General features: G+C 60.3%; 1 protein-coding gene across 3 annotated transcripts in view; it reads left to right on the plus strand.

Moving 5' to 3' along the window:
• Positions 1-6,578, plus strand: part of NDUFA10 (NADH:ubiquinone oxidoreductase subunit A10) — a 51,847-nt gene extending 45,269 nt beyond the window's left edge. For all 3 annotated transcript variants that reach the window (XR_005783168.1, XM_040450472.1, XM_040450470.1), the window contains one exon: positions 6,163-6,578. Coding sequence is in view for 2 of the 3 variants with exons in the window: in XM_040450470.1 (XP_040306404.1) it covers positions 6,163-6,231 (69 nt within the window). In the remaining variant the exon portion in view is untranslated. The remainder of the gene's footprint in view (positions 1-6,162) is intronic.
• Positions 6,579-13,295: the final 6,717 nt, after the last annotated feature.

The raw sequence follows: 13,295 nt of genomic DNA on the forward strand, positions 1-13,295 counted from the left end.
GGCCTCGGTGCGAATGGGGTGGTGGACCACAGGGTCGGCGCGGGGGGCGGTGGGGACATCTGAGTCGCACGCTGCTGTGACCACCGCCCCCGTCGGGTGGAATCTTATTTCAGAAATCCTATTTTCTTTTAACCCTAGGATTTTTATTTGTTTCTTTTTATGTTTTCTAGTTTTCTCATTATTTTCATTTTTCATTTAATTCCTTGAGGAGGTTGAATATTTTTATAATAGCTGTTTTAACGGTCTTGTTTCCTAATCCGTCATCGTCATTGTCTGACGATTTGTCTGAGCCTGATTTGTTTTCGCCCCTAATTTGTTTTCCCCTGGTTACAGGTTATGTTTTCTTCCCTCCCTCCCTCCCTCCCTCCCTCCCTCCCTCCCTGTTTATATTTGAGAGAGAGCAAGCGGGGAAGGGGCAGAGAGAAGGAAAGAGAGAATTCCAAGCAGACTCCACCTTGCCAGCACAGAGCCTGATATGGGGCTTGAACTCACAAACCAGGAGATCACAACCTGAGCCGCAACCAAGATTCAGACACTCAACCGACTGAGCCACCAGGCGCCCCGAGTTACATTTTCCCTTCACGTGTCTAGAGACTTTTCAGTGGTTGCTCTGTGTTGTTAGTTCTACGTTTTTGAGTACTAGATTTTGTTTTATTCCTCTGAAGAGTGTCAGAACGTTTACTCTGCCAGCCGGAGGTAACTGCAAATCAGTTTAACAAGCTTAGCTTTTTGGTGAGTCTCAGGTAGCCTGACTTCTAGGGAAGGATTAGCCCGATACGTGGGCGTGGCAGGCCTTGGCTGCCTGGAGCTCAGTCACTCACGGCCTGAGGGGAGCACCTTGCAGCCCCCAGAAATGCTCTTTCCCTCGGATGGCCCTCTGCCTGCCTCCGGGAGCGTCATCTCACGCGTGCACGGACGTGCCCAGCCGCAGACCCAGTGGGTCACTGCGGTGAGCCTCTTTCCTTGCCTGGGGCCTCCCTTCTAGCTCTCTGCCCACAGATGCCAGCCACCCTGACCTGTCTGTCCTGGTGTGGATTGGTTCGGTGGCTCTCACGTGGTCCGTCCTCAGTGGCAGAGCACATATGGCCGCTCACCGGGCCCCTCCCCCGGCCCCTCCCTTGGGCACATATCCCCACTGCCCCCCTCTCCTGGGCACATACGGCCCCTCACCCGGCCCCTCTCTGGGCAGAGAGGCGCCACAGTCAGTCTGCAGACAAGCGGCATGACCGACTTCCAGCCAAACCGTGTTTTCCCCGAGCACAGTCGTCAGGCTGGAGGTGGTCTTCGGGTCCCGGCACTAGGCCGTCCCCGGCACTGGGCCAGCAGCCTGTGTTAAGTGCACAAGGACACGTGGAAGCCCAGAACCGCCCCCGCGGGGCAAGCCTTGGCGTCACAATCTGGGCCGGCGGCTTCCGCGCCTTCTGAGTGCTGTGTCAGCATCCGTCTGCTCACCGTTTACTTGCCCTCGAGTGAGCAGCCCCCCTTCTACAAGTGTACCTGAAACACGGAAACCTGGAGGCACGCGTCGAAGATGGTTTCTCTCCAGGAAAGTCTCAGGAGCAGGTTGGCCCACGGGCTGCACACGGGAGGCATTTGTGGCCGGCGGCCTAGTGAGTGGAATGGAGTCCGAGCCAGAAGACATGGGTTCGGATCCTAGTCCCGTGCACACTCTAGCTGTTTGTCCCTGGGCTACTTAGCCTTTCTTTTAGAGAGAGAAGAGAAAGGACTGTGCGTGCTATGAGCTTCAGAAGGTGTGGAGTGTGCAGTTAGCTCAGCTCTCCTTCCTTGGCCCCCGGCCCCTGGGCCCCTAAGAGGCAGCCTGTGAGAAGTTTCTTTTGAACGTCCCCTTCCAGGGGTCGTGTGCTAGCAGTGCATGCGTGTGTGCGTACTTTTGTGCCTGTATGCACGTGCGTGTGCCTGTACGCGTATATGCATGCATTTGCGCGTACGTGTGCATGTGTGTACGTGCCTTGTGTGTGCATACGTGTGTGTGCGAGCGTGCATGTGGGGGGGGGGGAGGGGAGGCTGTCCAGTAAGCTGTCGTGTGCTGTTTGCCAGGAGGGTCAGGGATCTCACAGTTCTCACCGTTAGTTTAAATTACACATGACCGTCTGACACGCAGATTTTGCACAATTAAATCATTTGGGGAAATTGGGAATGATTTTGCAAATACATACTTTGGTATTCGTGTCTTTTCCCATCTCTTCCGTGCTAATCAAGATGATGCCAGTGGGAACAAGACCTGGGCCTGGGGAGGAAACCACTGAGCTGCAGACAGCCTTGGATGCCCACGTCCTCGGTCTCTGGACTGCGAGGCTGTGCGCCCCCCCAACACCCCGAGGAGGGCTGCCCAGGGGGAGCTTGGGTGGAAGGCCACCCTTCTGCCTCCTCCAGGACATCAGTGCCCGCTCTGTGCCACTCACCCGAGCCTCCTGCTTGTTCCTGGCTCTTCCCAGTGCCCGGCCTTGATCGCCAGGTTTACGGGGGCACTGAGCCCACTCATCACGGAGAGCCCCAGAGGTGGGCCGGCTCACCACAATATCGGGCACCAGGCAGCTTGGCCACTTTTCTGGAAGAGTTTGTGTTTGTGGTTTGCTGCAGTGTTTTCTTAAGGAAATTCACTTTTTGATTTTTTTTTTTAACGTTTATTTATTTTGAGAGAGAGAGAGCACGCGTGCACACGTGAGCAGGAGAGGGGCAGGGACAGAGGATTCTAAGCAGGTTCTGCGCTGTCAGCGCAGGGCCTGATGTGGGGCTTGATCTCAGGAACCTGGAGATCATGGCCTGAGCCGAGATCAAATCGGATGCTTAACCGACTGAGCCCCACCCTCAGGCGCCCCTAAACTTTTTGATTCTTAATGGTAAATGGAAAAGGTGGGGAAACAAATTCCTGAGAGTATTAAACCGGCACAGCGCCGTGACTTCAGAGGACAGGTGTGTGCAAGATTATCCTCAGCTCACATGTCCCACGTGGAATTTCGGAGAGGGAGCGCTGAAGGCTTGAGTTCCTAGGTCGTCTTCCTTCCTCCCTCGCCCCGTGCACACGCAGCGGTCCTCAGGCCCGGTCAGCAGGTGGCCCCCCCCCCCCACTTCACAGGTAATGCTTCATGGGATGTTTTCAGAGTGAAGAGGGGGCCTTCCGCTAGTCAAAGTTTCTTCTAAGATATTTTCCCGTGCATGAAGAACAAACTAAGACCAGAAGTAAGTTCAGCTGGGAGAACCAGAAAACAAACCGGAACATCAGCGGCTTGAGGAAGATAGGTGGTCATTTGTCCTGTACAGGCTGGAGGCTTATACTCGGGAGGCGCTGGGCAGCTCCTGTCTACAGAGTAGTCCGGCTAGCGGCCCCGTCACCGAGGGGGCGGCCCTCGTCCGGGGATGCGCACCTACAAGCCTGTGTGCGCTAAGGGGTGGCCGGGCCCGGGGAGGTGTCGCGCCGGTGCCGGTTCCTGAGCGGTGCCGCTGCGGGGCTGTGTTTTCTCACATGACGAATGTGAACTGGGTTCTGCTGGTTTGCAGGTCTATTTAAATGAGCAGACGCAGCTATGAAGTAACGTGTAAGCAGCTTATCTTGTGCTCCCGCGGTGTGAAATGTTCCGAATGGAAACCCTCCCTGGGGTCCCTGTTGGCTTACATGCACTGGAAAGGGACCCTGAGGATCTGGAATCAAAGGCCAGTGAAACTGCGCCCTGGGATGTCTGGGGAGCAGGCTTCACGAGGCAGTTGGCAGATACTGGCCGGACTCAGCAGGTTTGACGTTCTGCTAGTTTTTGTTTGCTCCGCGGTGGGAAACTGGATTTGCGAGGAGGAGGACAGAGCCAGCTGTCGCCCGCCCAGCCTGTCCTCGGCAGGTGCTGCCACGAGGGCCCGTGTGGCAGACGCCAGCACGAAGGGACACCTTGACCTCAGATACCCGGGGGCTCAGCCGCGCGGGTTTGCCGCGGGGTCGGGCGGGTCAGCGCCTCGGTGCCCTTGCGCGGAGACGCCGGCGCTGTGTTGTTCGCCCGGGGCGCTGCGGCGGGTGCTCAGAGAGAGAGAGGCCGTCTTCCGGCAGGTGTGCTCTCCTTTCCTGCTGCGGCTTGGTGCCCGGACGGCCGTTTGCTGGGTGTTTCTGGATGGCGCCCGGCCTGCCCTCCCTCCTTGTTCTTGCTCTCAGTGGGCCGCCTGCTGGGTGGCGGGGGCCTGCCCTCGGATCTCCGCACGGCCCTGTCTCTGGAGCCTCGGACCCAGCCTTCCAGGGCCCCGCACCATCTCCACGAGGTGCCCCGGCGCTGCTCCCGTGCGGTGTCCACAGCCCGGCTGGGGCCCCCCTTCCCCGGGGACATCGCCTGTCCTCCCCCTGCTCCCCTCTATTTACCCAGGACCTTGAGCCCTTCGGGCCCAAGGAGACCAGAACGGCATCGGTCCCTGCGGCCCTCGCCCGTGGCACTCCCTGCACCTGTTCCAGCCCGGCGACCACCTTACACCCAAGTGCTTGTCAGAATCAGAGAGCAGAAGAGCTCACCTCTTCCTGCCGCTTCCGAGTCCTGTAGCTCGCACAGCGGCCGCGGGCGCCCGCCTCTCCCCGGGGTGTCCCCCGTTCTCCGTGCTGGGCTGGCCCGCAGCGCCGCCATGGGCTGTGGGCGTGTCACGCGTGCTCCCTTGCCAGTCTGCCCCCGAGACTCTCAACTCCTGGAGAGCTGGGTCTTGTCCTTTGTTTTTCTCTTGTGTTCCCGGAGTGCTCGTGGCACCTGGGTAGGGCCCCATTAGCAGGGTCCCCCGGGCCTGAAAGTAGAGATGGCCCACGCTTGTCTCCTCTACCTGTGTGCCAGCTCCCTGCTCACCCCTCCTGCCGGTGCCCCGGTGGCCGGACCTCCGCTGCCCGCTACAGAATCCCCCCCCCCCCGCAAACCTGAGGTTCCAGTAGCCAGGAGAGAACATGGGCCGGGGGCCTCAGAGCTGGTCGTCAGGGCTGTCTGGCCTTGGGAGTGGCGTTCAGGGCCTTCACGGACACGCTGCCCACATGCCCCTCTGTGGTTCCCCTCGCTGTGGCTGCAGGTGGATGCCTTTTGCTGATCAGGATAAAGGAAAGACTGATTTATTTATTTATTTATTTATTTATTTTTTTTTTTAAGTTTATTTTGAGCGTGAGAGTGATCAGAGGAGGGGCAGAGAGAGAGGAAGAGAGAATCCCAGGCAGGCCCCATGCCGATAGCGTGTCAGGCTCGAACTCCCGAACCGTGACATTATGACCTGGGCCAAAACCAAGAGTCAGACACTTAACCAACTGAGCCACCCAGGTGCCCGTGGTTTATTTATTTTTTAATACTTTAGTACTTATGTGCAAAATTTGGAAGAGTTTTGCATGTAGCGTGTACAGATCTTTCCACATCGATGTGAAAATATGAAAAAGAAAATTCAGTATTTTGTTCCCATTTACGTAACTTGAAAACCATGCTGTATCTGAGTGGTTCCCTGCCTGCGCAGCGCGTCCCTCGGGTCTGGGTGAGCCACACGCTGGTGCTGCCCTTTGCAGCCACTCGGGGCCAGCGAGCCCTGGTCTCGATGCAGACTCCTTTGCCCGCGGGGCTGGGCTCGCGTCTGCGTGGCACGGTCTCTCTGCCCTGCATCCCCCATCTGTGCCCCTGACTTCCCTCGGGTACATGGCGGGCGGGCCGGCAGGAGACCTCCCTCCTCCCGGCCCCGTTGCTCCCCTGAGAAACAGCCCTCCTGGGTCCAGCCGCTCCCCCACCCCTGCTCCTGGAGGTTCCCACTGAGGTCGGGCCTGACAGTTCACCTGCTTCCATAACCTGCCCACATAGGTGGCGGAGGGCGGAGGGCCCCGTGTTAGCCTCACCCGAGGACTCACGAGAGTGTGCTGGTCCAGACTGTGCCCTCCGGAGGTGTGATTTCATTGGCAGGTTTTGCAGTGTCACCGTGTTTTTAAATCAAGGCCGTCAAAGCCAGGCCGGAGGTTGCCCCCAGGTCTGCTGGTTGCCGGAGCATGCCAGCTGGCCGAGCTCTCACCCGGGGCCTGTGTGACTCCCCTTGGAGCAGCACCCGTCATGGGGCGGGCCCCCTGGTCCTGCTGAGGAAGCTCGGACTCGAACAAGCTCTCGGGCGGGTGAGCCGGGGGCTCCGTGTTCCTTGTAAAGCATGTGACCGTGGCTTTCCCTCCCACAGCTGCCGGGACGCAAGTACTGCCCCGGGTACAATGCGGACGTGGGTGACAAGTGGATCTGGCTGAAGTGACGGACCCTCCTCCGTGGCCTGCATCGCGATGACGAGGACACTTCCGGTCTGCCTCACTCATGGGGTCCCTGCAGCTTACTCGGGGGGAGGGGTGGGTCAGCCGGAACCAGGCCGCCTGTAGTGTAGCTGTGGGGGACCGGGAGCCTCTAGTGTTTGGGAGGCGGGAATCTTGTAGCTTTGGGAATGATCCAGAATTATCACCGGGGAAATAAATCTGCTATTAAAGACCGGATGTTACTAGATGTTTCTAGAAGAATTCCCGTTCATTGCAGCCGTGTTCAGTGTCATGCAGATTTTGTACCTGTCTTCACACTTCGAGAAATAAAAATAAAACTGTTTCTGTGGCATTTGCCTCCGTCACACGTCTGCACACGCACACGTCACATACATGTACGTGCACACACGTGTCTGCCTGCACTTCACCGACCGTGAGCTTTGATGCATTTGGTTTACTCAGTCAGAGGCGAGGACAGAGAGGGCCCCTGAGGCACTGAGCTGTCTGACCGGCCGTCCGGCTGCTGCAGGGGGCACAGGAAACAGGCAGGGAGGAAATCACCGCCTGCTTCTAGAACCACCCGTTTCTTCTAAAAGACATGTCAGGAGACACACAGGAGGACCATCGTTGCAATTCCTCCGAAAGCAAAGCAACGAACTCTGTGTTGTCTTCAGAAACGAACACGGAAAGGGAAAATCCCACTTCTCCACTGAGACGTGGACAACTTCTTGCACGCTTGTTGTAGAGTTCCGCGCGTCGGGGCCGCCGTGGGGCAGGTGCAAGTCGTGGATCCCGTTGAACCCAGGGCTCCCCCCTCAGAGCTGCACCCCGGCCACCTGCCACCTTTGAGACGTGGGGGACTGAGGCCACATGCAAGTTAACGCCCAGCTCCCGGCACCCCTCCCAGCCGTCCAGCCCTGCCCACCCCTCGGGTGCTCGGCGGGCACACGGCCTGCCGTCCCGGGACTGGAGCCTGGGCAGTGCTCTTTGGGCCTGGAGGCCGGAGAGCTGCTCTCCCGCCCTTCCCCCTCCTTCCCCTCTCTTCCCCTCCCTGCCTCTCTCTTCCCCTCGCCTCTCCCCGCCTCCTCCCTCCCGCCAGCTACCTCTCTCCCTCCCCTCCCTCCTCCCTGCTCCCCTGCTCCCTCACCTCTTCTCTTTCCTTCCTTTCCCCGTCCCACCTTCCCCTTTATGGGGGTGGGAGGGGGTTAACAACTGAAAATAAAGTTTCCCAGCGGCATGTGACTTGGAGTGAGACCTCAGTGTTGAAGCTTCGCGGTTCCCTGAGAGACGCCGCCTTCGTCGCCGCTCTGAAGGGTACGGGGCCAGTTGTGGAGCGTTTTCTGGACGAAGTGCCTCACAGACCAGCAAGGAGAGGAGGAAGGAAAAGAAAAACATCTTTAATTATCTTGGCCGTCCCTGGTGGCTCGGCCGTAACGAGCCCGCTCACCACGTCGGCCTCCGCGTCGCGCCGCCGCATCCCCAGCTGGTGGCGGGGTCCGCTGTGCGGTCAGGCTTGGGTGGGAGCCGGCTCTCCACACGCGACGTGCCCTTCCCAGCTCGTGTGACAGCACCGGCCGGAGTCCGCGTCTGGCCCCGCGGGCTGTGCGTGCCCTGCCGGCCCGCGCCCCGGGGCGTTGTGCTGAGCGAGGACCCACCCGGTTCGCTTCTGGCGTCTCCTCTCCTGTGAACAGGCCGGAGAACAGCAAATAAACAGTGTCCCAGCCTCCTCTCCGGACAGAAACCCGGGGGAGGTTGGCAGACGCCCCTGTAGGGTCTCCTGACTTCAGAGCACCCCATCATTTCGTTTCACAAAAGATGCTTACCGCCCCCGAAAACCCCGGAGTTGAAATAAAACCCTGTGTTTTAAATACCCCGTGTCGGAATATTTGCTGCTTTGGGGACCAGGGCCTAAGTGTTGCAGGAACGTGGCTTTGTCTGCAGTTTTTCTTACGGGCGTGTGCGCGGACCGGAGAGTTTTGTGTTACGGAAAAAGTGCTGCTTTTTCTCTCCAGGACTTGCCTGTTCTACCGGCTCTTATAAGCAGAAGGTTGCGAACACTGAGCTTCTTAAAGGGGGTCGGAGATACTCCTCGCGTCCTCTCTGCAGCCGCTGCCTCCGCCAGCCCTGCTCCTGCACACGTGTGTGGCCGGAGCAGCAGGTGAGGGGACGCAGGTGTGCCACAAGCGCCCCCGGTCACGTCGTGCTTCCGTTTCAGAGACAAAGGAAACTCGTGTCTTCCTCGCCAGAAGCCACTGTGTTTGTCCGAGTCCCATTTTTCCCCAAAGCCTGCCGGCTCCTGACTTGGCTTCGGGTCCTTCTGGGTCCTGTCTCCCAGTTGCCCATTTCTGGGTTGCTTGTCGGTAGCGGTACACGTGTCAGAACAAAGGGGCCAGCCGGCAGCTGCTTTCTCGTAGGAAGGCACAGTCCGTGCTCACACTGGGGCGGGCAGATCTGCAGGACGTGGGGGGTTGGCAGGGTGGGGGTGGAAAGAAAGCCACGATTACTGTCACACATTTGGGCTTGCACTGGGAAGGCTGTGTAGGCAGCAGCCCCTGGCTGGCTGGTCAGGACCCGACGAATGGAAGAACGTACCCAAGTAATTCTAGGTTTTATACCTGGGTGGAAATAAAAGCTGGGGACCTGAGGCTTTGCTTTGGGAAAATCAGGAGCCCGAAAACGGAGGCAGGGATTCGCAGCAGTCACCCCCATCGAGAGGGAGCATCTCGTACCGTCTGGGTTTCACAAGGGAAAGGGCACTTTGCGGGAACGTGTCCACGACGTGAGTGGCCCTCACCCTCAGCCCTCCCAGTGCCTGCCTGGCCTCATTCTGGTGCCCCGTTGTGTCGGGGACCCCCACCTGGACTCTGCTGGGCTGCACCCATTAGAAACTCCTCCCCAGAAGCCCCAAAGAGCCTAAAACTCCGTGCAAGATGTGGTCGTCTGGCCTGCCACCACCACCGGCCCGAAGTCACCGAAGGCAGCTCGAGTTAGGGCTGTTCCAGCGGGAAGCCAATGAGACACAGTCAACTCTTTTCTTTAAATGCGTACATATGTCTGGGGCGCCTGGGTGGCGCAGTCAGTTAAGCGTCCGACTTCAGCCAGCTCACGATCTCGCGGTCTGTGAGTTCAAGCCCCGCCTCAGGCTCTGGGCTGATGGCTCGGAGCCTGGAGCCTGTTTCCGATTCTGTGTCTCCCTCTCTCTCTCTGCCCCTCCCCCGTTCATGCTCTGTCTCTCTCTGTCCCAAAAATAAATAAAAACGTTGAAAAAAAAATTAAAAAAATGTGTACATATGTTTTGTCGGCCTATACTATTGACTTGAAATTCTTAATTAAAAAATGGTTTTAATAAGAACGGTAGCAGATTTTCCTAAGTGTTCCTTCCAGAGTTCATGTGTAGCTTCGAGGTTAGACCCACCCTTCAGTTGCATTCCGGGAAGCAGTCTGTTCAGTGCTATGTAGTTTCGGGGAATTAATTTTTTTAATGAGGCAGTGCCCAGCGACTGTTTACAAAATCCCTCCCGTAGTTTCCACAAAGGCATCTTCCTCTGTATATTTAGTGCGGTAATGAACCCACTCGCAGTGGAGGCCCACGGAGCCTGCGTCCCGGCCGCCGCACCGTAGCCCCAGATGTGCTGAAGTGATCGCGGCCGTGGGGCCCGGCGGCAGGGCGAGCGCGTTGGCCCAGCAGGTCGGGCCCGACCCTGGGGCTCCCGACTCAGCTTCCGGAGAAGAGCAGCGTGGCTTCGGGGGGGGGGGGGGGGGGGGGGGGCGTGTGGCTGTTCTGGTGGATCCGGATGGGACGCCATGGGGACACAGTCTCAGAGGGCAGTGTGTCGGGGGCGCTGGAGGCCTGGCGGGCAGATCCGGGGCGCGGGAGCAGGGACAGTAGGGTGGAGGCGCAAGCTGGAGGGAGAGCGGGGTCCTTTCCGGCCAGGGGCTCCCTCCGGAGAGCCGCGGTCCAGCATCGCTCCTGTCAGAAGCAGGCTGGCATAGGCGCATCCCCGCTCCTGACGGGCCCCGTTCTGTCAGGGAGCGGGAGAGGGACACCTGCTGTGCCGCCCGCACTCCTGGAGGGGAGGGTCACTGGCGCAGGACGCCCGCCCCCTCTGACTCTGAAGGACGCTCGGGCGAAGGGCAGCACGTGTCTCTGAATGTCGCAGCACAGAGGGCACGACCTGAACCCTTCTGGAAAAACCGGGAGCCCGAAGGATCGTTTTAATCTTGGTATCCCCCACGCACGAGGTGAAGCGGGGGCCCAGGCCTCGCACCGCGATGGACGTGGTGTCGGACGGGCCCCGGGGTGGAGTCCGCGTCTGGCCCCGCGGGCTGTGCGCGCCCTGCCGGCCCTTGTGCTGAGCGAGGACCCGGTTCGCTTCTGGCGTCTCCTCTCCTGCGAGCAGGCCGGCGAACAGCAAATAAAGTGTCCAAGCCTCCTCTGCGGACAGAAACCCGGGGGAGGTTGGCAGACGCCCCTGTGGGATTTCCTGATTTGGAAGCAGCCCGTGACTTGGTTTCACATCAGGGCCGAGCTCGGCCTGGACTCCTGTCCGTGCTGGCTGCTCACGGACCCTCGCCTTAGAGACGCCGCCACCCGTGCGCGGTGGAGAGGCGGTGTTTTGTCGGGCGCGTGTGCACCTCGCCTGTGATGCCGTGACGGCCCGTCGTCAGCCGGTCGGGGGCTCTGCGGGGGCCCAGTGGGCAGCGCATCCGCGGCTGGGCTCCCGGGCTAGTCCTGGTGTTGGGGCTCGGGGAGTAACTCCGGACGCTTCTGCTCCCTCCTCTTCTGAACCTGACTCCGGGCAGCGGACCAGCCCCTGACCCTGCACCGGGGGCAGCTCTGGGGCCACTGCAGCGTCTGCCCCTGGGGTTCCTCCGCCCTACACGGTCCTGCTGCCTGCCCGCCTCCCACCCTCCCCACCGAGGAGTCAAGGCCGGGGCAGCAGTCGTGTCCGGGGCCAGAGTCTCGTGCGCCTGGCCCCAGGCTCAGAGCTGTTGACCGCCCCACCCCCTAAGAGCCCGGGCCCCTAAGGGCACAGTTCTTGGTCGTCTCCCGGAGCCCCGGCAGGCCCTCCAGCGGAGTCGGCACAGAACCGTGCCGGATGTGAGGGCCACGCCTTGTGGGACACCTGGGGGGCCAGGGTTCTGAGTAGATGGGTAGTTCTCCCCCCCTGGCTGCTGTGCCGCAGAGCACCTTTGGGAGAGGGCAGCGGGCTGGACCTTGAGGAGGAGGACAGAGTGTGTCCTGGTGTGGCCGTGGGACAGCACTCTTCTGGTCACGTTGACATGACCTCTCCGCTGTCTCTCGGCCTGAACACCCGCACTGGTGCTGCCCTGCGCTCGGGTGCGCTCGGAGGCCTCGCCGCCCTTCTCTGCCTTCCCGTTCTGTAGAAGGAACGGGGGGCGGGGGGGTTGGCCACGCGGCCCCCAGCGTGTTGCTAAGACGCGCCCGATGGCGGGTGTCCGTGTATTTCCCGTCCGTAGTATTTGTGCCCTTAATGTGCAGCCTGCTTTCTCAGTGGACAAACGTGATAGACTCGTTTCTGTTCAAATGAAAAGCGAAACGAGCTTGCTACGCACCGGCCAGAGCCGAAATTAAAACGAGCCCCTCCCGCGAGGGGGAAACAGTCTTGCTGAGAGGGTATAATTTAGATGCAGAAAGAACTCCAGCTGGCTGCCAGTCCCAGCGCAAAGAGCTGGCAAAATGAGCCATTTGTCTGAGGCAGGCGCTGCTGTCCGCGGCGGGAGGAGGTGGAAGGGAGAGGGCTGCACTGTGTGGTACTCAGAGTCCGCTAGCCACTCCCCGTGGCACTGAGCGCTGAGTGCAGAGGGCGGGCCTGCGCCTGCCGGCTGTTCCCAGCTGTGAACTGCATGTGCAGCTACAAAAACAACAATCGGATGATCATTGTTACCTGGTCGGAAGTAACTGCAAAGACCCCGTACCTTTTTTTTTTTTTTTTTTTTTTTTTTTAACGTTCGCCCCTTTCTCTCTTCCGGCAAATGTTACGTTTGCTCATCTAGCGGCATCATCTAGCGGGCGTCCCCGCAGCCACCGCCGTTCACGGCAACACTGAAGGGTCAGTGACCCGGGCTTCTCTTGCCCTCCTTGAAATGGGGCTTTGGTCCCTAGGTGCCCTCTGCGCTGACAGCTGGTCGTCCGTGAGCCTCACTGGAGCCAAGGCGTGCCCCTCGGGGACGGTGCGGGGACACGGGGGGACAGAGAAAGAAGTGGCTTTCCCTGCAGTGATCGGACAGGAGCTGGCCTCGGCGCGCCTCCCCGGAGATGCCGGGGCGTCCAGTTGGCGGAGCGAGCTCCGTGTTTGCAGGCCCCGAAGCGTGTGCTGGCATGCTGTGTCCCCGTGGGTACGGCCTCCCTGCTTTTTAGAGGCCAGCGCCGCCTCCTGTTCGGAAGGTGGTTGGTTTCTGGAAGCTGACAGGGTAGAGGGGCACGCGGGGCCGTGGGCACTGCACGAGGGGGTGAGCACACCAGCCAGGCTCTCAGCGTGGGCTCAGATGCGTGCCTGTGACAGCCAGCCCCCGCCCCAGCGCTCCCTGCGTGCACTCTGCCTGGTGCCCTCGCCAAACCGACCCCTGGGGCGAGCCGTGCACACCTCCCCGGGCGGGACCATCGTCCACCCCGCGAGCTCCCCGAGGGCTGGGACCAGCCGCCATGGGCCTGCGCCGGCTGTGGAGGTCACGGTGCTGCCCGCTGGAACCTTCCGGAGGCTCTGAGGGACCCTGCTTCCTGGCCTCGGCCCCTTGGCTCTCGGACCCCCTCGCCCCGGCTGAGCCCTGCTTCTGTCCCCACGTGTCCTCTGTCTCTCGTAAGGACCCTTGTGATGACGTCGCCCTGCAGAGTGTCGGGACCGTTCCCACCCCGACATCCTTACCTGCCAAGTAAGCCCTTGTGCCGCCTGAGGTCACGCAGTCACCGGTCAGGCAGTCAGGGCCTCAGGGGGCTGCCATCTGTCTGCTGCAGGCGCCCGAGATGGGGCCCCTGGAAGGCCTGTGGGTCTGCCGGGCCGTCTCTGTACCTCGTGTGTCACCTCCTGCGGGGCCCGGCCAGGAGGCC

The sequence above is a fragment of the Herpailurus yagouaroundi genome, unplaced genomic scaffold, assembly GCF_014898765.1.
Source record: "Herpailurus yagouaroundi ecotype Mexico unplaced genomic scaffold, PumYag 202, whole genome shotgun sequence".
NCBI lineage: Eukaryota > Metazoa > Chordata > Mammalia > Carnivora > Felidae > Herpailurus > Herpailurus yagouaroundi.